This window comes from Opisthocomus hoazin, chromosome 7 (genome assembly GCF_030867145.1).
Source record: "Opisthocomus hoazin isolate bOpiHoa1 chromosome 7, bOpiHoa1.hap1, whole genome shotgun sequence".
Classification (NCBI taxonomy): Eukaryota; Metazoa; Chordata; class Aves; order Opisthocomiformes; family Opisthocomidae; genus Opisthocomus; species Opisthocomus hoazin.
The window spans coordinates 18723171-18749094 of NC_134420.1; the positions used below are offsets into that span (position 1 = coordinate 18723171).

Below are 25924 nucleotides of genomic sequence, written 5' to 3' on the forward strand. Positions count from 1 at the left end.
GTACCATCACAGCACAAGAAGAAAGATTTGGTCCTGAGGGGGCTGACAGAGGTTCAAGCCCCAGATCTGCCACTTAGATGCTTCTTCCCAAAGCTGTTTAGGCATGTAATTACTTTTCAGGCTCTGCGCCTGGTCTGAGTCTCTCTGATTCTCTGCCCGCTTTTATCTGTCAGCCATTTACAGGGACAAGAGTACTCCTCTACCTCCCAAGTGTGTAATGAAGACGAATTCATTACAGCTGTAGCACTTTAACGAGCACTGTGAAGATACAGAGTATCCTTACAAGTCCTAAATTAGGAAACTCGCTCTCAGACAGTGCTGGGGTGCCTGGATGCATGGTCCAGACCTGTCCCAGTAATACACTAATCCGCTTCTGTCCGTGATTCTGGAAGGGATTTAACCAGAGGAAGAGTCTGGCTTTCATGTAAAAGCCAATCTTGCAGCAGTGACTGGAATTAGTTTCCTGAAACGTAAGGATAACTCTGGAGTAGGAAACACTTATGTGCCCTTGGGCAACTTTTCTGGCCTCCGGGGGTGCATTCCAGTTCCTGGGCATCCTGTATGCCATCCACCGCTCCCACATGGATGTGGCAGATGCGTTAGGCCATCTAAGCATAGGGTCCAAAATAGTCCCTATGCTTAAGCAAGCAGGATCCACTCCTAATTACTCTCAGAAGGGCATTCAACACATTTCAGGTTGGGGTCGCATAGCCTGGTTACACGCAGATCAGACTACATTACCAGGCACAGTGCATATGCGCCGGCGTTCCTACGTGGCCGGCATTACTGGAACTGAACAGAAATAGTGAGAAATGCTGGGAGAGAAAGCACGTAGTGAAGGCAAACCCCCTGGTGCGTTACTATTTAAAAGAGACATCCCAGCTACTGTTCCGTGCATAATTGTGCAATTGGTAATATCCTGGCAAAGAAAGGCTTAGATCAGCTCATCTGCAAACAAGGGCCCATTTTCCACCTCCAGCTTAACATTTTGCACGAGCATAAGTTGTGGGTCTCCTGCCATAATTGGCCCCAGGTTGGATTTTGCGTACTGCCTGCAGGCAAGACAGACAACTTGAATCTGGACAGCAGAAGGAGGCAAGAGCCAAACTCAGGATGCTAGACCAGAAATATATATTTTTTTTATTCTTAGTATCACGTCAGCAGCAGCACGATTCCAAAATTAGAAGTAATTCTGTTTTGTATTTCTTTACACAGACAGACAGACAGATCCATCCACAGCAGCAGCAGCAGTGACAGCAGCGAGAGACCGCTCAGCGAGGCACTGGGACACGCAGACACCAGAGGGTAGGGTGGGGCCTGGCTCCAAGGAAGGCTTCTCTCCTTTCCTCCTCCCTTGCTAGCCCATGCTCCATCTAGGGGAGGGTTTTACCTGGGTTGACCCATCACCTTGGCTTTCTCCAGGTCACTTTTTATAGATCTTGCAGTAATGTTTGTTGAGGTCTGGGGAAACGGCATGAGGGCTCCCATGACCCACTCAAAGGACGTGAGCTCGTGCTTAGCTCTAAGCAGCCATATAATCCTACAAATCTGCTCTGCTGTCAGGAAAAGGGAATTTATTACATCTTTTGGTAGAGGGTGTGACAGAGTAGATCCTCAAAGTCTTTTCCTCTGAGTTATCTCATTCAAGGCAACTCTACAAATCTGATCAGCCTTGTGCACAATACTTAAAGGATAACTTAAGACAAAATTGAAAGCATGGGAAAAATCTAAGACGACTTGGGAAAAAGCCTAAAAACAGGAATACTGGAGGGCTACAGGAAATCCCAACAATATCAGAGATTACAGCAGGGGCTGTGGGCGCCTCTCCAGCCCACAGGAAGCCGATGGGTGATAGAGACCAAATGTTCCCCAATACAAGAGAGTGGATGAAGGGAGACTTGAGGATATGCTGCTTCTGTTGGTGGGACTGGTATGGGAAGCAGCAATATTCTGTGCTGACTGAGCCAAGGCAACATCAGAATATCAGCTGCTTCAATGGGAAAATTGTGTTTTAAAAGAGTCTATCAAGCAACTTGCAATAAGTTTGTCTTTAGAAAAGGAATACCATCTAGTGGCCCAAAAAGGCAATAAGGAGGTGTGATGGCAATTAGAGAATCAGATGAATTTAGAAAAAGAGAAGGAAAAACTGCAGAAATAAGGAGAGGGATTAACATATATAGTGCAATGATTCACCCTGGAGCAAGGGAGACCTCAAAAGGGACCTGATCATAGTAAATGCAAAGCTAAAATTAGACACTTGCAAAAGCAGATTGGGATGCAAAAAAATTAAAAATAACTGCTGTAGCTGCAGGAAGTGGCGGAGAGAACTGGATCAGGGGCCATCAGAGGAAGATGATTTCAAGGATGATATGGGCAAATGGGAAAAGAGAAGTTGAGAATAGCAGCATATCCCAGAAAGACTACAAGTACTATCCTGGGGCAGACAGGTACAGCAGATCAAACTGCTGTAGCTGTTAAAATGAAAAAAGTGACCCCAAGGCAGGTAGCTGCAGATGTGAAGCCACCGAAAGAAAGCACAACAGTAGAGTGTAGGACTTACAGAAACTGCTTCAAATTTTGTATTAAATGGGAATTAAGCAGTAAGCATTTAATCAAATTGCTCAGCAGAATGGTAAGACAAGGATGCAACTGGCAGCATTAACATCAGTCCATAAGCGTGAGGAAGGTGGAGAGTCTTTAATGAACTGATGGGGAGCTGCTCGAACGTCAGCAGGACATGATACCGTGTACCATCCACCCATTCCCAGCAGAGCACAGGTATCTCCATTGCCCCTGGCAGCCCCGAGGCTGAGTCCTGGACAGTGAATGAATTAGGAGAGCTAGCGGCACAAATGCACCCCCATGATTCACAGCAAACTCCCATACGGCAAAATGCAGAGGAAGAAGCAATGTACAGAGCTACTTTCACACTAAGAGGCAAACAACATACTTTTACTTGTATCCCACAGGGCCAAGCACCTGCCCTGCTGCACACGCTTGCGCTAGGAATGTGTTTGAATGATGGTATCGAGGGGATAAAGGAGTGAAATTGTCTTATGTGCATGATATTTGGGGGACAGCAGCTACAGAAGAAGAGGTACAAGGGAGAAGTTGCTGAGTTTCAAAATTAATAGACCAAATGGTATTTAATGTCAATTTAAATACGGCACAATTAATGCAAAACCAAGTTAACTGCTTTAAAGTGGTGAAACAGGAGGAAGGATAGATGCTAGAAAGGTTAAGCTTGCTGTGAAATAAAGACTCCCACTAATCAGTCCCAACTCTGAAGAATGCTGGGAGGATTTAGTTTCTTATGGCAGCACATCTGTAACTGTGCTAGTATCTTATGGCAGCGTATCCATCTTTGCTAATACCAGCAGAGCATTATAGAAATGACAGAAAAAAATTCAGGAAGGGACCTGGAGAAAAGAGCATGAAGATGCTTTATCTAACATTAAAGAAGCTGCTTGAAAAGCTCCTGCACTAAAATTCCCAGTCAATGGAAAATTATTCCTAATAAGAATTTCAACATGAGCTGATTCTGTGGGACCAGTACTGTTACAGAAAAATAGTGAAGGAAAATGTATACCAGTAGCATATGCGTCCTCCTGTCTCCAGGGGCTGGACCAAAATTTCCCTGGCCATGAGAAAGCCTGGTTAGAGGCAGTCTGAGTTGTGGTGGTCTTCGAGACTTTTCCCCTCCCAGTTGTACACCAGTCTACTTATACTCTGCTCTTAAGCACAAAGAGAAAAAATGGATATTAAAGTAGACATCCTTTTAAAGGAAACCGGTAATAAACCAAAGGTATTGTGTACTCATAGGAATGTTAAATTTTAACAAGGAGGAAAAATAATTCAAGATAATGCTATTAGTGGAATGTGGGAACAAATAGCAGGGAAACTAGAGAAAGGATCATGCCAAGAGTCTTACAGGCTGTCAGTAAAAGACAAAGCCCTCTACACAATATCTCTCTACAGATAGCTACTCTGCTGTTAATAGGATAAAATACTGGATGCATGATAGGGAAAAGGCAATGTGAAGCACATAATAGGACACCCATGAAGAAAGCAGGAGGTTTATTTTACAAGCTTAGAGGGACAGAGGGAATAAAATGTATGTAAAGGACGTAAAATACATGGGAAGACTGAAAGCAATACTGAGAAACAAATTAGTGAGCAAGTAGACAAACTGATTCAGAGTTTGTTTACTGCAGCCCCAATCAGGAATCGGCTAAAAGACATGGGATGGATACTGCTGCCAGCTAAATGAGAGGAAGTTATCTTAGACTGTTTTAATAAGTTACATAAAGGAGTACAGGGTACTCTGAAAAGAGTGCAAAGAATTTGTATTTGGCCCCAAATGAAGCAAGAGATAGAGGACATAAATAAACACTGCATAAGGTGTGCAATGATGCAGAAGTGGACTAGTAAAAGAAAGCTGCTAACTCTACTGCATTGGCTAAACCAAGGACCGTGCAAATACCGCAAAGCGACCATTCAGATGAACTGTCACAAACTAAAGAAGGGTATCAGTATCTCTGTCACCATTAATATCTTTCCAGGATGGGTTGAAGCTCTTCCACCTACAAGGAATACAGCCACTGGAACTGTAAAAATGCTGTCAGAGAAAATTGTCCACAGGTATGGAACAGCAGCTGAGACAGAAAGAGATGAAGAGCAGGCTGAGGTTGTAAGTGAAGTAACTTGAGCCTTAATGAGTAACCTGGGGATTAAGCAAGGACTGCATATACCCTACCACCTTTAGTCCTCAAGACTGGTAGAAAGAAATGAGTCAAACTACTAAAAACAGACTAAAGAAAATTGTAGGACAATATCCAGAATGATGGGCTGAAGAGTTAACCTTGATATTAGCAGCTTTAAGAAGCAGTGACAGATTAGGGACTGGTTTACAACCCTACCGTATTTTGTTTGGATAGTCTGTCCCTTGGTGGCGCCGTGTCCAAGACCCCGAAATGATATGGCAGGATAAAGAAGGAAAGGTGGCTCAAGTAGAAGCAGCAATATGACAAAAATAGGTAAAATGAGAAAGAATCCAATTCATATACGGCTTATGAAATAAAGGGCCAAGTAACGTATTTGAAATCAGATAAAAAGGAACAAGCATTGGAGACAAAATGGAAGGGGACCTATTGTGTCACTAATAGGATAAGTCCTCTAAGTTATTAAACAGATGAGTGCAATGGTAAATACAAACGGGTTCTTGTTTCTCAGATGTCCCCCTTAGGGGCCAAAAAATTCTGGAATCTGTCATGAATTTGTCAAGAACACAGACACAGAAAATGCCCCAAAGAGGAACCTGTGGTGCCTGCTCAGCCTGAGCCCCAGCGCAACCTCATCTCTAGCAGGCAAGAAGGTGCAGCCCGTGTGGTGTTTACCTCCTGCGTGGCTACAGTAGATCTATTTGTATGCCTGCATACTGACGGGGCTGGTTTATGCTTCGAGTTTTGCTTATTTTCTGTTTTCATAGGGCAACAGATTTTACTACAGCTCCTCCAACAAGCAACAGCTGACAGAGACACAGTGCAGCAATGCAAACTCCGAGGCAAGGTGGAGGAGCTGAGGGCTTCTGCAGTGGCACCGATTTTTAATTGGCTTTTCACTCCATATTAATAGATCTGGTCTTTTTATAAATTGCATTAATTTTAGACATTTAACAAGGCAGACAGTAACTGTGAAGTATTTTGGAGAACCAGAGGCGACCACCTTCAGACCTTGATAGGTTCTGAGGCCAGACAAGAAAGTGAAGGCCTTCACAGAGACTCCCGCTCGGTCCTGATCAGGAGCCTGGCATTGCTGCAGGGTTTGCAGCATCCTTGCTGCACTCGTGGGCAGTAACCCAGGAGCTGGAGACTACCAAAGGAAGGGAGGAACAGCAACCTGCAGGCCAGTAACATGACATTGCCATCACTAAGAAGGCCATAAGCTGTGCATTAACTATAGAGGCTTCACTGTTACATCTTGCCTGTTCGGAGCTTTATTTTACTCGGTTTTACGGGAGTCACCAATAAGATTTTCATGGCTAGATAGCTAACCTATGACCTAACCTGCCTTAGTCTTGTACAGCTTGCTCCAGCTACTTGATCTAATAGTAATAGCTTAAGAACCCAAATTAAAAATTGTTACAGCTCTTAAGGGAGCCTTGAGAGATACAGCTCAAGATGTGGAACCACCCAGATTGGGAAATCATAGCTGAAGCTTTGGAAAAAGTGCTTTAAAATTACAATAACTGAATGAACTCAGTAGTTTTATTCATTTACAGGACAATCCTCCAAGGAGCAACAACTTGAGGACAAGCAGCTAGCCCTAGTGTTGAACTGCTGATTCCAGTAATGCCCTTTTAGGTAACTTAGGAGCAATTTAGCAGGACAGTCAAATAAGAAAGAAAACAGAAAGGAGGGATTAAATCAGGTGGGAGACTAAGTGCTGCCGGTAGCTAAGTAGTTAAAATTTGAGAGAACTGGGGGTTAAGCACATATACGTGAAGGTCTGAAGTGGGATAAAATATATCGGATTGTAAAATATCATGACTGAGCTGCAGTAGAAATAACACTGGAGAGTGGTGGTAAATATAAGTATTGGAGGATACTTACACCTAATAGCTAAAACTTCACCACTAAGCCTTGCATTTCTTTAAAGACAAAATTCTAAAAATCACATACAGTGGATAAGGATGGTAAAAGTCTATACAGAAATGTTATAACTGATCATGCAAACCACTAAGTGTAATTCTCCCCTTCGCTGTCCCCCACAGCTGTTTAGCTGCCTCCACACATCCCCAGCCCAGCTCTGATACTGCACAGCTGCATAACCTTGGGCCAAACTTCTGAGCAAACCGCTAAGTTATGAGACAGCCTGCAGGAAGATAAGAAGGGCAAAAGCAGGGGGAGGAAAACTGAGAGCTTTGGGTCAGATCAAGCCATTAACATCTACAAAAAGTGAAAGCTGCATGAAACTGGGTTTGAGCATCCTAACCGTATGTTACCTTCCTCAGAAATGGCCAGCAATAGCATTAGTCACACACCTGAGCTACATCAGGTGACAGTGATACTGGGATATCTAAGAAAAAGGCGATGCTGCCTGCATCTGTGTAATAGACTGGAAAAGTGAAAGTGTGTGAAATCCTCCCAAGGACTGGCAAACTCAGGACACCAGTGGTCCACTCAGTCTGCAATAACCAATAGACTCCACACACCAAGAGGCTGCTAAGGGCCACCAGCACACAGGAACATCAGTAGCTGTGACTGCTATCTGCTGTGAAGGATAGCAGCTGGGCTCTTGAGCACTCCCTGCTGTGGGAGCTTTTAAATAAGGGCTTGGGAGGGGGCATGCTCTGGCCTGGAGCGGCCAGGGCTTGTTCTGAGGTGCTTGTGCTGGGGAGGATCAAGGTAGATCAGGGCTGCTCTATGCCAGGCAGGCAAATCCTGGCTTCGGTCAATTTAGAGGTTCAGGGGAGCTATGATACTTATTGCAGCCTGGTGGGGTGGTGCAGCTCAGGGCTTCACACCGAAGCATCCCCCTGTGCAAGAAGCTGAGGGGAGGCTGGGAGATGATATTTCAAACCTCACATAGGATTGGTTCTGGAGCAGCTCTGCATTTCCCAAATGCACGAGGCTGTAAGATGCAGGAGATGGTGGGGACTGAGGGTCCCTCCTAAAGTTGGTATAGGAGTTGCTTTGGGACTAAAAAACCAGATTAATTTATTCTCTCAAACTGCAAAAAATAAATTTTCTCTCTCTTTTCTTTTTTTTAATAAAGAAACTCTTCTCATCTTCCTTGCACCCAGGAGCCTACCACACAGCTGTTGACTTCAACTTTGTGGCTTGGCCATGCTTTTGGTCTGCACTAAGCCTCTTCCAGCAGTCAATAGAAAAGCTGCCCAGAAAGCCAGCAGGCCTTGGGTCCATCCCTTTGCCCTCCTCCGAGCTGGCCCCACATAAAAAAGTGGAAAGCTGTTGGGGTTGCGTGGTGACAGGCAGCAGTGCAAATGTTTGGAGAAGATAGGCAGGATTTCTCAGCTGGGATCTAGGCAAGGGAAGAGGAGGTGGTTTTGGGGCTGCAAGGGAAGAGGGGAAGGAAAGACCCCAGTTCTCATATTAACTGATAACATTGAGTGCGTTAATCAGTGAGTGAAGCTCATCCCTTACGCTCTCCAGGGAGTGAGAGATCGTCTGAGGGCTGTCCAGGAGCTCGACACTGTGGGTGTAGGGCTCATATTTCACCAAGAACGGCCGCTTGATGTGTGCTGCATAGCTCCTGCAAGGAAAGGGTGAAGAGAGCTTGGTACAAGCGATGGGTCCCGAGTCTTCCCCACACCCATCACCATTTACCCAGACCACAACAGTTTAATGCCTCCTTCGGGCAGAGTTTCTAGGTTAGCACAAAAGCTCTAGTTTCCCACCTTTCTAGCTCCATGGGGCTGTAGCAGTAGTTGAGATCCCTTGCATTCGGCAAGGAACACCATGAATTGGACTGCGGGTTTCCATGGGCCAAACACATAGGCTTGCATCAAACTGGGGGGTACACTGAAATAGTCACCTCCATGGCCATCACCAGGCATCCACTGCTTCAATTGCTTTTTTCCTTTTTCAAAAATGCCAAGGAGATTTAGAAGCTAATTGCAGGGAAAGGCTGTGGTATTATAGTATTATATTCCTAAATCCTTTCTGACATTCATTTATTGACTAATCTCTGCTTCAGCAGCGGGGAACTAGCTGCAAGCCGTATTAAGGATAGATTTGACAGGCAGTGGCTCAGGCCAGGGTGAGAGGATGGCAATAGCATCTCTGGAGCCACGTGCTTGAGCAAAGATGTACTACTGTACCCAAAGCCAACTGGAGTCTAGATCTCAGTGATGAGCCTGACTTTACCTGATATCTCTCAAGACCAACACCTTGTTGCTACCTTTCTAATGGAGAAATACACGGTCAAGTGAATAGAAATTGAGTAAGGTTTCCTCAAATTTACTCACGTTCACCTCCAACGCCAAGATTTGTATGTTTGACAAGGTAGGATTTGTTTCCTTTAGTGGCTGTGTAAATATGGAGCTGGGAATGTATATTTAGGTACTCATGGCTACAATCTCATGCTGGAAAGGCCTGGGAAGATGAGGGGACAAACAGCACCAGCACCAGGCATGCTCCCAACTTCTGCTGAGGCTTCACCCTTTCGCTCCTGAATCGCTTAGCTTAGGGTACCCTCTTGTGGCTACCGTGGGTCTGCTCCGGCGCAGGGCTAGGCGAAGAGCATCCCCTTCTCAGACCGACGCTCCTCGGGGCTGGCACTGCCCGCCGCGGGGAAGCCTCCTGCTGAGCTGCCAGGGCTTGGGGGAAAACCCCGGGCAGGGCCAAGGGGCAACGCGGTCAAAGCCGCAGGCTGGCGCTTGCAGGGAAACAAAAACACGTGCCAAACAGAGGGGTTTTCCAAATACTCACATTGTCTACCGCCTAAAAGATGTAGCTTATCTCCGTTCTACCAGGCAAGCCCCAGCTCACCTCGCTTATTAATGCTGTCAGCTACAGTGATGACCCAGCACAGCTGCTGGTGTTAGAAACTTGCCCTCCAACACCGCTGTGTTCACTTCACAGCTTCTTGAAGCACACAGGTACCACATTGGTGCCTGGAAGGGCACGGAGGGTGTGTGTCCACACTAGAAAAACTGGCATAAAGTTTTCTTTTTGGGAAAGGAGACTTTTTTTGAGGGAGAACACTGATAATCAGGTCCATGGTGGCAGCTGCCAGTAATGCAAAAAAGACGGACCTTTTAACGTTTTGACCTCACAGGGTAACATCTGTGTGGTCTCTGAGCTCTTTAAAGAGGATCATTTACAGTGCTTGTCACTGTCAAAACCCTCTAGCCTAATCTTGGCTGAGTATGTAGTGTATTTTTCCTTTTCAAATGCAAGGAAATGACTCATTAGACAACAGTTGGAGTTTTTTTAAAGCAACCTAGTGTGTGTGAAACAACCGGCTCCCCAGGTGCTTGCTTTTGAGCAGTTGGACTCCAGCTTGTATGAACAGTGCAAGTGAGGGTAATAAAAGCAGAAGTTGAAATATAGCAGTCCTTACCACGTTATTTATATGAAATACCCCGCTTGCAGGAACTGCAAAGTCATGTACATTGTGTAATAGTTCTTCTCATCCTATCCCTCTCCTAAGAAAGATAAAATGGTATAGGCAAACTTTTCCTCTGTCAGTCAAATATTAAAGGACTGATCTTTCCTTCTGTGAGCAATTCTGGATATGGCCAAGAAAATTCTCTTCTGAACAGATGTCTGTGGGTAAAGCTGTCCCTCTCCATCCTGCTTGCACTCCCATGGGATGAGGAAACCCAATTACACCGGTGGGATGCTATCTGGGGTCTGCTAACCCATGTTCACCAGCTGAAGAGGCAAAAGTTGCTTTTCTTCCATGGGTAAATCTATCCATGTCAAGCAAATCCTTTTTGTTTGTGTACAAGCTACTAATGATGCCTGGGGGCTTTTTGCTGATTGAATGATAAATGGGTAAGCTGCCCACCAGTTGCTCAGAAAGACAAACATCTTTCTGCATCCTAAATTCAGAGAATGCCACTGTTTTGAGCAGCTCTTCACCCCTCTCCTAAAACTTTCACCCACAGAGCAAACTTTCACATGACGCAGAAGCCTGCATTTCAGCAGGACACACGCTGGAGAGGTGGTCCCGTGGAGGACAGCCAGTACTTAACCTGTATCACTTGGTCCTTCTGCAGCAAGGAGCCAGAGGGGGTCCTGGTGGGTGGTTTGGGTCTCTGATTTCTGGACCACCAGCCCTTTGTTACGTTGCTTGGCCTCCCCTGGGAACTGGAGATAGTCTGTAACTCCTTTCTACGAGAACTAGGTAGATGAGCTAGATTTGTCCCTTCTCCTGCTCACTCAGTCTTGTTTCCAAGAGTGCCTCCCACTCCATCTCACTCCTCCACACCCAAACCCTTGAGTCCAGCACATTTTTGGGGGGCTTTTGGACAAACCCAAGGGACTGAGGCTGGACCCTGTAGGAACTGGAGAATCACTTTACTTTGAAAGACCTGACAACAGTTTCCAGAGTACTTCTGAGACCTTGAACTGAAAGCAGCCATGGTGTCAAGCCCTGTTTTAATATATTATGCCTTCATTTACTCCTCTTTGGGTCTTTCTCACTGCCCAGTCCTACCTCAGTTTACTTTTGGCATCGCTGAAGCTCTCAGACACAAAATAAACAGGCTGGTAGTTCTGGTCCTGGTAGGGCTGAACAGCAGCAGCATCAGGATCAAAGTCTCGCACCTCTGGTTCATCTGACAAGGAGTGCTATGGACACAGCAGAAAAATGCCGGCATGAAATTAAGGGGATCGAAGAGCACATATGTGATAGACAGAGGCAGACAACAGATTGGGTAAAGTCATTGGACCTGTCCAGAGGAAGAAGGTTTTTTGCTGTATAGGGTCTAGAGCAGAGAGGCAAGTTATGCTGGGACTTACTATGAGCTCCCCATAGGAAGACAGGAGCCCGGCTCCGTAAGCTTTGACTATCCCGTTCTGTCTGCAGAGCCCAAACTCCACCGTAAACCAGTAAAGCTGTGAAAGGAGAAAGAAAAGTGCATAGGGGACATAGCTCCTCATCTTCATATCCCTGTTACTTCTGAGCCCTTGGATTGTGGCAGGGGTCTGGGTTTATTTAAATGAACGGGCATCTGGGACTTTGTCCCCTCTCTTTACTCTGCACCCATCACTGCCAGCGCAAAGTGCTACACAAAGTTACTGCCATGCTGGGACAGATGGAAAGTGTGTCCCTGGGCTGGTCCCCTGCATGCCTGGCTGCTGCGCAGTGCCCTTGGAGGAGGACAGGTCACCTTGCCCAGGGAGAGCCAAAGGAAGCAGGTGTCATTTAATCCCATCCCAAAGAGTCCCAGCAGTGCAGTCGTTAGAAATACGATGCTTGATGATACTCTGGTGCCTGAGAAAATTGGGTTAATGTGCAAGTGAGCTCTGCTGTGTAACTGCTCTCTGCTCTGCAGTCATCGTGAAAGAGCAGAGCTGGGGCAGATCAAACAGGGGTCTGGGCCTACAAATCTGGGGACACCAGGCTGGACCAGTCCCCTTGACACCCCACAAGTGCTGCTGGAAGGGTCAGGGTCCCCATCCAGCAAAGAGGCAAACTTACTGTTGCAAGTTTCTCAATTTCTTCATCAGTTGCTCCCAGAGACGCCAGCCCAATGTCCTGGGAAGAGAAGGGGAGAACGTCAGCACAGATTTGGTCTGAGGGTATAATGTGTGGATTGCTCTGGTTTATTGCCTTGAGATAACAGATATCGTTGCCCTGCACTGCCATGCATCTGCTGCAGAGTCTGATATTTTTACTCTGTATTAGGGTTCTCGGTCCTAGGGTCCTGAACATTGTGCTTAATATAAATAAATCCTAGAACAAGTAGGGTTTAGGTGGTGAGGCTGGGGTTGGTTTGGGTTCCCTCCTTGTTCTCTGCCCTGTTAGGGGCAAGGAAGCAGGTGACCATCTTACCTGGGAGAACTGGGCAAACGTCTTGTCGGCCAGCATTGGGACGTGCCCCAGCAGTTCATGACAGCAATCCCTGCCGATGCCCAGGGGGAAAGGAAGAAAATGCGGTCAGCAGCGGGCAGAGTTTGTCCATTAGGGAGAAGGGCTAATTGCTGGCCAGGTGAAGAGTAGGGGAGGCCACTGGGGCCGGGTGATACTCACGGCTCGGGGGAGTGCATGGGCGAGGACGAGTGGCGGATGTACTGCGTGCACTGGAAGACGCGGAAGGCCAGGCTGGCGAGGAAGTCCCGTGCTGACAGCAAGCCAGCCACCGGCCGGAGCTGGAAGCCGGTCCTCTCTGAAACAGCACATACTGTCTCTGCAGAGGTGCACGGCCCACAGGCTGTGCTGGTGTCTCATGTTCCCAGCACAGACATCATCAGTGCTGGAAACTAAAGGGCTTCTGCTGTGCCAAGCCTAATCTTTTTGCTCCTACTAGAGAGCAACTTCTGCTCTTTAGGTGCTCAGTGGGATCATTTGACTACAGGCTTGACCTCCAGTTGCAGACCGCTGTGTTTAGTTGCAGTCCCCACAGCCTGGGGTCTACCCCTGTTCTGTGTAGGCAATGCACAAGCCTCCACCAGCTCTTCTCCCAAATCTCAGCTCACACACTCCTCCTTCAGGTTTGAGTTTCCCAGCCGCAGCTGCTACCACCATGCTGGAGGCCTGGCAGATCCTGGACCTGGGTCCCCCAGTCTCGTACCCACCTTTCAGGAAGCAGGAGACCTCCTCCAGCTGAGGGATGTTGTTCTCATTGTAGCCGCAGAATTTCTCCAGTAGATTGAAAGCTTCAAGGTACTCCTTGCAGGCATGGGTGGGGTACAGGCTCTTCAGGGTGCTGTACACCTCCTTCCTTCAGGACGAGAGATGGCAGAGGGTCAGTGGCTTGATGTGTCTAGTCCTCTCCTGTCCTCTGGTTAAACACTATCAAGAACTCACGCCTCTAGGTTTCTTGTCCTTTTGCCTTTCTCCACCGCTAAGTCTATGTCTGTGCTCATTGATAGGAGGATGTAAACATAAAAAAACACATTCAAATGAGCCTGCAAAGTCAGTAGTTTTATCTGCACAGACCTATTTCTGATCTTGAAGGTCAGAAGATTGTATAAAAGGTATTAACTGGAATTGTATAAAAGGTATTAACTGAAATTAAAATATTCCCTGTAGGTTAGCTCCTGAAGTTGCACTATGAAGCCAGTCAATATAACCAGAAGATGACCTGGTTTAGGAGCCTGTGTACTCAGATCGTATGAGCTGGCCTTGTTTTCAGAGACATTCCTGGATCAACACTCCTGGAAACAACCGTGTTCAAAGGAAGCATTTTCCTAACTGAGGCAAAAAAGGTACCATGCAGATATTCACCACGGGCCTCACACTTCTTTCTGCAGCTATAATAATTGCCCTTTGTTTGGAGGCTGCTACTAAGCCAGGTGTGCTTAGAGAAGTGTGACTGCAAATTATCTACCTCGCTCTCTGGGGACGCTCCTTTGGAGGAAAATTCTGGGGACTGCAGCGTGGAATGCTCTCGGAGTAGCCCCAAGAGAGGAGGAGACAGAGCATGACTGTTTTGGAGGTAGCTTGCTCTCCCAAAGGCAGTTCCTGCCATAAAACACCGTGCAATGAGGTACTGTTTCATATAACAAGCCATTAAGTAGGATGCTTGCACTCCTGATACATCTTTTTCAAGGGGTCACACCCTAGTTTAGGTTTTGATTCCTAACTTCTGGTGGTGGAGCCAATAAAGGTCCCAGAATCAATCAGCGCTCACCAGGTAGCAATCTCCTCCGCCGTGTACTCCACATGAGGGATCGGGTCCCCGCTGCAAGGCAAATGCACCATTACTGACAGCAGCAGAGCACAAGCCAGGTTCCTCTCCCCTTTGAGAAGGAAACACTTCGGAGAAGCTCTGCATGATGTTGATCAATCTTCTTTAAACCAAACAAGGGGGTGACAGGAAAGACAAAGACTTAGTACTGGGTCATTTGTACAGGTTCAACAAACACATAGACACAGAGAAAAGCATTAGTCTAGCCAGAGGTTATAAATGAACAAGGGATGCGCAAAAGCTTAGCAGGCATAATATTTTCCAGAAATAAAATGGTTTTCATTGGAAAAAATTGAAACTTTCTGTGAAAATAAATTAATTTCATGTGCCTGAACTTCAGGGGGCTGATGGCTCCAAGAAGGAATCAGTGGCTGGGAAATAAAAGGAGCTAATACGGAAAACTAAATGCATTTGAACTGAAGAAAAATATATTGTCAGTAAGATTAAGGACAGCAAGAAAAGAAAATATTAACATTGATATAAGTGGGAACTAAAGAAGACTGACACTTTTGCCTTTTCTGCGTCGTAATTAGCAATTGTTTTTCCTAAATCCTTCTGTTCTATATTTGAACAAAGGAGATATTCACGTATCACTGTAGCCATAAAGCATAGTTCCTTTTCCATTAATAGCCTGAAGGGATGCTACACAGTGGCTCATGAATGCTAACCTGCAGATGAGATGTGAGCGAAGACATCTTAAATGGGTGCATCCTCTTAGGAAGTATTTCTCCCTGTGTCCCTCAGGACTCTCTTGCTGCCACAGTAACTTTCTGTGCATTTAGTATTAGTACAGGATGAAAACATCAATGTCTGTATTCTGGGCTTCAAATCTGCAAAGAACGTGAAACTTACCAGAGCAGAAAGCCATGCTGGGTTCACACCGGTTGCAGGGGCAGCTCAAGAAGGTGACCCATATAACTTCCACAGCCTGCTTCCAGCACAGCTTTCTACAGAAATCTATATTTAAAGTCCCGCTTGGAGAGGGAGATGCTACCGTGGAAGGCAGTGTTACTGAATGGGGTATAGGGAATATTTCACAAATTCAGCTGAATATTAGAGCTCTGGTTTATGTTGTAGTGAAGAGGTTGACCGTTATCACTGCATATATCAGAACAGGAGTATTAAGTAGGAGTACAAGAGATAGTCTTAAATCTATATAAGACAATGATTAAGACCATTACTGGAACCTATTTAATTTAGCAGAGAGAGTTAGGAGGTGAGCCATTTAGTCTATAAAAACCCTCACAGCAAAAAAGATCTGATAGCAGAATTCAATCTAGCAGATGAAAGGCGTGTATGATACACTGTGCGAAAGCTAAAGCTGCCAAAGCTCCATTTAGAAACAAAATCCACATTTATTCACAACCAGGATAATGAACCATTGGAACGAGATTTCTGGGCACGTGGTAGCTTTTTCAGTACTTCAAACACTGAAGTCAAAACAAGATGCCATTCTAAAGGTGATGCTACATTTCAAAGTGAAGTTTGAGGTCTGATGGAATTATACATGGCTTTCGTTATAAAGGAAGTTTTTTCTGGTTTTATCAATGTATGAATAAATGACTGCAGCCATTTTTTAATTAAGAAGAGACTGGAATACACAGAGAGAGAGGGACACAAAAAGAGCTGGCAAGGCTGAATGGGGAGACAAAACATAAAAGAAGTCTCATGCAGGTAGCACAATGACTTCCCAACAGGTTGCATTGATGGGGCATTACGGCATTGTGGATGTTAGGAGAGAGACTTACTGCTTATAGTGAAAAGCAATTTCTGCTATTGATTTCCTTCTCTGGCGATATACTTGGTCAGAGTAGCCCTGTGATGACAAATAGGAACAGACAGGATTTTTAATCAGTTAGTAAAATTTCTCATCCAACAAAGTTCACCACTGGCAGGAGAAACTTCTCTCATGGTCGTGATTGCACTCCGGCTCCCTGCTTCTGGGGGACGGCTCAGGACTCTAGTGTGAGAATGTGCCCACACAGACTAACTCACCGGGTGATCCAGATCCAAGTCAGGTTCAAATTTGGTGACCAAATGGTGGCACTTGTCCAATTCACAGATTTTTCTGGGAAACCAGTGAACTGTGGGGAGAAAGAAAGAGAAAAACTGGCCATGGAAGTGAATATGAAACATTGCCTGCTGAGAAGAGGTTATGAGGTTGAATACATCTGACCCAGTGTACCAAACACATACACTCCACAAACAGCACGACACAGCTGTGCCTTTCAGGCAGCAGTCCCATGCTCTCAATGCTCTTGTCCTAGAGTCAGGTCTAATGACATGATCTGCATCTCATGACTTCCCTGCCCACCTCTCAGCAGAGTATTTTTGACAAAAGTAAACAAGAAGATGAAAAATGGATCTTATTTAAAGATTCTAGACTTCACATTAAAAATAAATCCAGAGGTCCAACTGGTTGTCGAGCAATCACTGCAGGTCTCTAGGGATATTTTACAATAAGAGTCACCCTGTCTTCAGAACAAGATGGCATGGGGAGTGTCTTGTAGTTTAGTGCAGGATCTGCATGGAGTTCCTGACACATAGGTAGGAAACTGCTTTACATTTATAATATAAAACACTGGAGTAGGGATGGAGATCTCTGTAGGAGAGGTGTGAACAAAGCATGAAATTTCATGTCCTATTTCTACTTTTTCAATCCGGCACCAGAAGAATGGGCTTTAGACTCTGGAGTCTGTTGAGAAATGGACAAGGAGGGAAGTGGCTTTCAGGATTCACATGTCCCAGAGGCAGTCTTTTCTGCTTTGCTCCAATTCAGCATAGACCAGCCCTTCCGCGTTTCTGTCATAAGAAAGTCTCCACCCTGTTTCTACAGCTCAGCCTCTCCACAAAAGTGAAACAGTTTGTAAGTTCCTTACACTTATCTTCCTTAGTGGTTCTCACGTCTTCTGTTACCCTCTTGATGGAGCTAATGAAAGTATTGAGGTCAGAGCTATGGACTTCACAGCGCACAAAGTACTCCAGTTCAGCAGTCTCTTCACGGGCCTTTCGGCTAAGCCTGGTCTCCAGGTGGTGAATTTTAGCCTCAAATGTCTTGGGACATGGAAAAGAACAAAAACATTAAACAACACTTGACGCACCTGCTGGTACTTCCCAAAGATGTCCATATGGATACACTTGGAGGGAGTCCCCCTTGTCTTTTTCTTCTTGTTTTCCCCCCACTGGGGTAAACACACTTACCCATTCATCCCACCGCTTTTCCTTCCGGACAGACAACCGGTGGGGCTGGCCAGTAACCACCAGCAGACTTCCACAGCGGCAAAGGAGATCGTACCAAGAGGGGAAGTTGATGTGGCAGAATGCCACCTCCTATGGCCCCTCTTTACTTTAATCTCCCCCTTAAGGCAAAGGTGCTTTTCTGCTGAAGAGGGGGGTGGTGGGGGTGGGGGTGGCGATGACGTAGGGGGGGCGGGCGGTGCGTGGGCGCTCGGCGCGGCGCTGGCCATGGTGCTGAACCGGCGGGGCCGAGCCGCACCCAGCCCGCAGCTGCGGTAGTTTGGGGCTCACTACCAGCACTGATGTCATTTGGGCTCGCTGTCAGAACTGACCTCCCCCAGAGAATAAGATGACGCCAAAACGGAGTCTATAGTCTTCCAAAGGGACCTGGTAGATCTGTGGATATTTCCTTTAGCTCAGTGAAAACTGGCAGTCCAATTCCAAGTCCCTGGGCAACGACTCAACCTTTCCAAAGTCTCTGCAAGGTCTTTGGTAGAGGTAGGGACATGATTTCTTTTGTTAATCAGAGACAGAAAGATGAGAAGGAGCAGATGTGATGCCACAGGTAAATTAAATTTAGGACCGTGTTTTTTAATGTACCTACCAACTTCACTATTACATTGTCCCCTCAACAATCAATACCTTTGCATTAATCTGACAGCCGTGATTGCATTACCTATGCTTTGGCTGCATGTAACACATAGAGAAGAGTGAAACCAGCTTCCCTGCAGCCTGGTTCATGATGAGGCAAATGTCATTATGCCCATCTGCTTTCATATCTTTTACCTGCATTGCCAGAGGGATCTGGGGAATGAATCTTCCTCTGCTGTGGCTTGACATGCTTGTCTTTTTATTATATTTAAAGCTCTCTCTGTGACAAGCTCAAAGAGCTTTTTTACTAGGAAAGCTCTTGATGCAGCAAGTAAATTGCTCCAGGAAGAAACAAATAATATTGGAACATAACTTGCCCCTGCTTTTTGCTTGATGTTTTAAAAATTGATTGAATTATGGACTTTAAATGCAATGTAACATGAAATTTACCAGGTACAAGAGCCTACACTTCTGTGTTTCATACCTGCTAAGCAGTCTGTTGCATTTGAAATGTTACACTGATGGATTTTTCATGCCTTATCTGGCAGGTGTGCAGTTCTAGGATGGAGACCCCAACCACAGCAACACCAAGGCTTCTGTCTGACTAGCTTGTCTTAGGGATTCTTTCAGTCTTCAGACAAGAACTATATGTTGCCCAGAAACTAGCTTTTCTTGCAAGAGTCCTCTTAGAGGAGAGGCAAAATGTTTTGTAGTTGCTGAAGATCTTAAACACTTTTCATAACATTATCAGAGATAGTACTGCATGGGCAACGAGTATCTAGAATGCCCTGCAATGTCAGGGAAATTCTTATCCCCCAAACACACTTTTTGTATGTTTGTAGCTGTTAGGTAGTGGTTTTACTGTATAGTGTTGCTGGGGATCTGTTTTTACTCCAGAAGTGGTTGCACTCTATGGGGAAGAAGGTGTTACATAATTATCATGTGTATTAATACATGAGCTAGCACCATGCCCTTGTGATGAGAAAGGCCAGTGATGTGCTGAATTGTAGTAGCAAGACTGTAGACAACAGGTCACAGGAAGTGATTCCTCCTTGCTATCTGGGATGAGGGAGACCACATCTGGGCTATCATGTCCCGTAGAAGACAGACATTTACGTGCTGTAGCAGGCATAGTGGAGGGCTGCCAAGATGCTCAGAGGGCTGGAGCACAATGTTATATGAAGAAGACTGAGGGAATTGGATTTGTTCAGCCTTAAGAAGTGAAGGGGCAGGGGAGATTTGTTCACAGTCTACTACTACCTGGTAGGAGCGTGTACAGAAGACAGAGCCAGACTCATCTGAAAAGTACACAGTGGGAGGAGAAGAGGCAATGGGCACAAGCTGGAAGCAAGGACATTAAAAAGAAAAGAGAAAAACTTTTTACTATGAAGGCAGTAAAACACTGCTCAAGTGGTCCAGGGAGACTGTGGGATCTCTGCCTTGGTGATGTTCAAAATGCAAGCACAGCCTCAATCACCCTGCTATGACTGGACGTGCTCTCAGCAGGAGGTCAGACTAGAGACCTCCAGAGGCCCCTTACAACCCACGTGACTGATTAATAAGAACAAATTGTCCTCTCCTCTCACTGATGAAGTCAATGAAATTAAAGTACTGCAGATAAAACATATCTCACAACCTCAGTTTGCAAAACACTTTTGAATCCTTCTGAATGAAAATGTACTACATAAATGCAAGTTGTCATGTTTTGATTACTGTTTAAATAGGCAGCACTTATCTCAGTCTTTCCATTCCTGGTACTGAGATCCTAGATAATGCAACATTATATTGCTGGCTAGGGGGAAAAGACTTTATTAGCTCTAAATGGTAATAGACTCTATTACCATTTTTCCTCGGTATTAAAGCCGTATATGGGGCACATCTCTGAGAGACCCAAGAGAACCTTTAACATATGAATCAAATTCATCCCTGAAGTAGAGACGTAATTTTAAAATCAATATACCAGTTTTACACCCAGGGTGAAGTTGTTCCTGTAACTCTTTGACCAAGGACCAGTGTGGCAATGCCATTCAGAGATTGCCAAAGCCTTGGCCCACAAGTGAGGTGGGTTTGGTCTGTAGCCATGCAGGGCACACAGCTTGCTTCGAATGTGGGATCAGAGCTCTGCACAAGAAGTTGAAGTGCCGAGCAGTGGAGGGAGCTGTCAGCGTATGCTACAAGACACAAGTGTGTGGATTCTTGGTGGGAAACTGTGTGGTCGGATCTAGTAATTAAGCAAAGTTAAGCACAGAGCTTAACAGCACTACCAGAGGTACAGCTCATTCTTCATGATAGAAAGTGAGGGTACACTGGGGCATGAGCAAAGCATGACCGTGGGGTCATCAGACTATTAAGTGATAATTTGCAGTAAGCAGACCTAATCTGAGTCTTTTTTAGTAGACACAAATGATATTTCTCACAGAACAGCCATGAAACCTGTAGCGAGTCCCATGCAACAGGTTAGGTACTCACCTCAAAAACCTTAAGTGCACGGGACAGTGGTGAAGTCTTGGCTCCCTTGAGCATGAAGAAGAGGTTCAGCATGGCTCTCCCATCCTTCTCCTCAAAGACAATGGTCTCTGTAGACTCTGCAGCATCAGTGGCTGCAGCTGCAGCCTCTCTTTCCTTCCTGGCATCTTCAATGAGGCTTTGACGTCTACCAATGAACCGTGGAGACTGAAGGCAGAACAGAAATTAATACTGCTGACAGAGCTGTAGGGGAGATCAGAGGCATCCCCAGTAGCTAGATGAGTTGTGACCAATGTGTCGTAGCAGAAGAAGAAGGGGAAGGTTGAACTAACTTGCCTGGCTTTGTAGAGGAAAATCTGGTGATGAAGACTGAGAATTTACAATTGAACTTTCGGAAACGTGGAGCTTTAGGAAAAATCTGCATACAATATCCTTGTAGCATGACTCGAGATCAGGCATCTTCCCTCACCTTCCCTAGCAACAGTTTTCAATATCCTTCAAAAAATAAAATTCAGGAACAATCTTCCGCAGTTTTCAGGTGTCTGATGAATTGAAGTCGAGAGGTGTTAGATAAACCTGAAGTTATCTGAGAAAAGATACGCTATGAGGGAGAGCTGAAACCTGCAGCTGTGGCCTGGCCAGGAAACATGAATTGTTTGCAGGTGTATTAGCAGGGCAGCTTAGCTAAACTGCTCCCAGGATCCAATGTGGCATTTTCTTCTGACATTAAGTGGATGCTTGCATCCATATACCCCAGAAAATAAATTCCTGCCATGGATCTATAGATTTATTTCATCCCAACAAACTCCTGAAGATTTCTGTTATTTGGAATTGCATCTAAAGTGCTGCAACTCTGTGCCTGAGGTCATGTTAGGTCACCCATTTATATTTATATTGAGGTACAAACTATTTCAAACACTTCTGTTTCTTTTGTTATACAAATAGCTCATGTACTAACTTACTTCTTCTTGGTCTTTTTACAACCAGTTTTCCATTTAGAGGAAGCTCAGCTGGTTCCAATTTTCTGTGTTCAATACCCAAACCAGATGATAAACCCTCAGGACTTGCTAAAAGAAACGTGGGGCAGCACTGAAGAAGGAGCAGCACATAAAGCTATCCAGCACCTGCACATAGAGTGGGACTGGCTACAGTTTTCCCTCTGATTACATTGCAAATATCTGGAAAAGAGATAGATGCTAACCAAGCAGCGACTTCCCTACCTCGTGAAAATGTGGAGAACATTTTCCTTTTAAAAAGACAGCCTGCTCGACTACTAAGGCCATTTTCTCTCTGATTTTCAAAGCCCATCATCAGTAGTTAATGTTTCCTGTGAAAATCCTCTTGGATGCTTTAGTGGTGTAAAGCTGACATTTTAAATGCAGCCTGAAGAATGCAGCACATCCAGGCACAAGCCCACGCACTTCTATCCAGTCCTTTTTTAATAAAGATACCCCTCTGAAATTATATTTGCTGTTCCTCAACCCCTTTATTCCTTGTGGCACAGAAAAACACCTTTTAACAAATAAGCACATATTGCTGCTTGTCTAAATCAATGGTATTCATGCCCGAAGGGAGAAGACATCTAATAATTATTCTGAGGCATAACTTTAAAAAGCTGTGAGCATGTGCCCAGCTTTAAGTGTGTCTTATATCACTACCGTGTTTAAAGATAAGCTGGTGTTGACTTTAAAGTGCCTGCAATAAGCAGGGCAAACAGCCCTGTGCTAGCCACAGTAACCGGGCTCTGCAGCACTCCCAAGCCAGGCAGTGCTTTAGCTAAGAAGGTTTTATCGCACTGTGCCCTGAGGAGCAGAGGTGCAGCAGGATTTTACTTCTGGGGTGGAGTGGGGGGGAGGAGGGAAATTAGATCGCCATGTTTAGGCTAGAAGTCAGGTTAAAATTCGACTGGGAGGATCTTAAATAACGAGAAGAATTGTGTGACTGGAAAGTCGCACTGGGAGAGGCAGCCACGACCAGTTAGACCCATGTGCTGGGACTGGGTGGCCCGTGGCAGGTAGGAGCAGGGGGTTTCAGTCCCTGTCAAGGGGTCCTGGAAGCTGCTCAGCTCCATGCTGGCGTGGTTTGGGTGGGTCTATTTAAAAAAAAAAAAACCAAGCAAGAAATGAAATAGGCTGAATTTTCTTGGGCAAAGAAGACTAGGAGGGATCTGCCTGCCTGCTGCCTCCCCTGCCGGGTAGAGTCTGCCCAGCTGCACGCTCCCCATCTCACCATCCTGTCCTCTGCTCCTCACATTTACACTCATCGGGGTATCACCTCCTTCTGCTGGACATTAGGAATCTGGCATATAAACTCACTAAACTGATCTCTCATGATAAATGCCTTCCTTTCTTCGGAAGGCGCCATTACATGGTATTTCTGAACTGCCTTGCAGACTAGCTCCCTGAGTGCCTATCTAGCTACAGTGAGAAGTTTAGTTTGATTTCACAAAGCATCTATTTGCCTAACCGGGGACTGAGTCTGATATGGTCATTCACCTCTTACGCAGGGTTAGTTCATTTTTCCGCCTTTGAATTTGGTGCAGCTCACAGTGCCATGCCTAAGCAGTGTCTTTAAAAATACTGTGCCAGAGAGTTGAAGTACTTTGGCTTTATTTCCTGGCTCATTATTTGCAGCAAGCAGAAAGGATTGTAAAGACCGTTTCCCTCCCTGCAGCGTGGGGACAGTAACGTCCCACCCCTGCTTCCCTGGGCGCTCCTTGCTGCTGGTTTGCCTCCAACTGCTGTCTCCAGCCTGGCTCTGCGTGTGTGCTCCGTAACCAAACCCCGCTCCAGCCACAGTCCCAGGATGTCTTGTAAAAACTATCAGCAGCAGAAAAACTAAATACGTAACACAAGATTTTTCCACGGTGTGAGTTTGATGTTTGGCTCGCCCAGCTGACATGTAAAATATCTGCTGGTGTAGATGAGTTCTGCGATTGCTAAGGTCCTTTTTTCCCCCCCGTCTGCACAGTTTCCCCTGCAGCGGAGCACTGGTCCCTCAGTGTCAATGGCAAGGAAACACCTCAGCCTGCCGGAGCTGGTGCGGTGGTGGGCAGGGGCTGGGTGCCCACAGTCACACCGACACCATGAGAGCAGGGGACATGCGACGTCACATACAAATGCAGAGTCATGCCTCTTGCCTGGTAGAAATAAGCGGCGGGATTGTGGAGTGCTCCTGTGCCAGGTGAGAGCAGAGGGCAGAGCCTTTCATGCAGCCTGCTCTCAAAGTGATATTAACAGGGGTAAGTTTTAATTTTTTTTATTTTTTTGAGAATTTGAATTTACATTCAAAGAAGAGACACAAAGATGGGCTGAGGTTTTATGTCCACCCCAGGCTGGAGGTGCCGCTCACCCCAAGAAGGCTGGCACGCTCCTGCCAGCACATCTGGTGAAGCCAAATTCCTCTGGCCCCTTCATTCAGTGGTCTGTTTCCCACCAAACATGAAGCAGCACCCCGGAGTGTATAATAACCAAACACCCTCCCCTTCGTCAGACAGCAACGAGTGTCTCAAGTACTGATTTGATGAGCAGAGTAGAAAATAGTGGTTTTCAAGAATGACTTTAAGTGTTCATTATTTTGCCAGAATGAAACTGGTTGTGTGAGAGGGAAGCCTTCCCTGATTTCCATTTATTAGAGAAAGCAGGCTTACCTCCTTGTTTCTTAAACGTTTCTCTCCTTTCCAGCACACTCCACTCTCCAAAACACCTCCCACTGCCTATGTAGTGGCTGATTTCACCCAGTCAGAGCATCACACAAAGTTAAGAGGAGAGCGGGTGAAGCAGGCAGCAAGCATAGAGGAGGGGAGTGGGGAGCTCTGTAACCAGCCTGCTGGAGTCACCCTGCAGACGCCTGCCAAATGCATCTGTCCCCTAACCCTGCTCCAATCCCGGGTTTCCTCCTGCCAAGCATCCCGAGGAGGTCCCCTCCCGATGCACCCACTGCCATCCGCTGCTCTGGCTCCTCCAGAGTCACCCACAGCCTGGCCACACCTCTGACCCACAGGACTGTCCTATGATGGGAGTCTTGGGCTCCTCCTGCCTGCCCTGGCATTTGGGTTAGAAGATAAAATGTCCCTGTACCTACAGCCAGTCCAACGGGTTGGCCGGACTTTCTAAAGGCACTTGACAGCTCAGCAGGAAGTTTTTCTCTCCTTTTCCTGACACATACAGATCCGGTGTGTGCAGAAGCATTCCCCAGGCTAAACCCCAGGCTGAGACCACACTAGGAAGGGCTAGGAACAGAAACGGGGCAAGGATGTGCTAGGAGAGAGCAGAGCTGTGGATGCAGCAGCAGCAAACAAACTGAATAAATTGCCTGTGCCTCACATGTTGCCTGAAATAACAGCCACACTTTTTCATTATGCTGGAACAGGTGGTCTCTCTGCAGTTTATTGCCTTGAAAGTAGGAGACCATTGAGATTTTCAAATTGCCTTTCACACCAGGAATTCCTTGTTACTCCTGCCTTAGGTCTATGGGTTATTTACCTTTCTTTTGGTTGGGGGGTGGCGGTCACATTAGTTCAAGCTTTCATCCCCCTAAATGTTTGCACTTCACATGTACCAGTACGTAGCATGAACTGTTTGGGTAATTTCCCTTTGCCAGCCTGGAGACCAGAGGTGCCTATGTGGGGGAACACCCACGAAGGCAGTGTTGGTCCGTCTGTTCCTGCCTGCCTCTGCCTATAGCTACAGGAGAGGCTGTAGTTTTGGGAGGGGGAGGGAAAGGAGTTGGGGTAGGGCTGTCTTACCATGATGGCTTCAGCTTGCTTGGAGTCCAGCTCCGACACTGCTCTGCGGAAGCCTTTGGCTGCAGAAGTGGAGATGTTCGGGGTTGGCATCTTTGCTCTTCCACGAGCTCTGCTCTCTGCTTCCCAGCTCCTTGCCAGCTTTTTATAGGGCAGGGCTGACGTCAAAGACTCTTTCAAATCTTCTCTCCCCCTGCCACCTCCCCATCACCACCCTCCTCCTTTCTCCCCCTCAGGCTGAGAGGAGGAGGGGATGTGAAGGAGAGAAACGTTTCTGTCCCATTAAATTTAATCGCTACAAAGATTGCAGACACCCTGCCTTTGCAGACCAGACGCTCCCCCCACCTGTTTGCCTGCACCCAAAAGATATCTACTGTGTTTTTTTCCCCCGCTTCTTCTTGATGGAGTTAATTTTTGTGCCGTGTTTCAGTCCGACACATTTGCTTTCCCAGCTTGGGAGTTGCATGAAAGGATTTTGATTTGTGAAAGGATGAAATAAA

General features: G+C 46.1%; 2 protein-coding genes across 2 annotated transcripts in view; both read right to left on the reverse strand.

Moving 5' to 3' along the window:
- The window catches only part of INS (insulin), a 21699-nt gene extending 13456 nt beyond the window's left edge, over positions 1-8243 (reverse strand). The window contains exon 1 of the mRNA XM_009935291.2: positions 8166-8243. The gene's annotated coding sequence lies outside the window, so the exon portion shown is untranslated. The remainder of the gene's footprint in view (positions 1-8165) is intronic.
- Positions 1129-25529, reverse strand: TH (tyrosine hydroxylase). The gene is made up of 13 exons (XM_075427582.1): positions 25428-25529; positions 20684-20887; positions 17266-17440; positions 16382-16470; positions 16135-16202; positions 14330-14380; positions 13272-13417; positions 12727-12862; positions 12529-12598; positions 12175-12231; positions 11493-11588; positions 11188-11321; positions 1129-8274 (listed from the first exon to the last, which is right to left on the reverse strand). Exons 1-13 carry the CDS (start codon positions 25515-25517, stop codon positions 8115-8117), a joined length of 1476 nt encoding a protein of 491 aa, XP_075283697.1. The 5' UTR covers positions 25518-25529; the 3' UTR covers positions 1129-8114.
- Positions 25530-25924: the final 395 nt, after the last annotated feature.

Bases quoted from the DNA above. Each gene is read 5' to 3' on its own strand.
- TH (XM_075427582.1), bottom strand. From the start codon at position 25,517: ATGCCAACCCCGAACATCTCCACTTCTGCAGCCAAAGGCTTCCGCAGA. The intron at 12,232-12,528 runs GTAAGATGGTCA...TTCTCTTCCCAG, and splicing joins CGTTTGCCCAGTTCTCCCAG to GACATTGGGCTGGCGTCTCT. The intron at 11,322-11,492 runs GTAAGTCCCAGC...CTGTGTCCATAG, and splicing joins CTTCCTATGGGGAGCTCATA to CACTCCTTGTCAGATGAACC.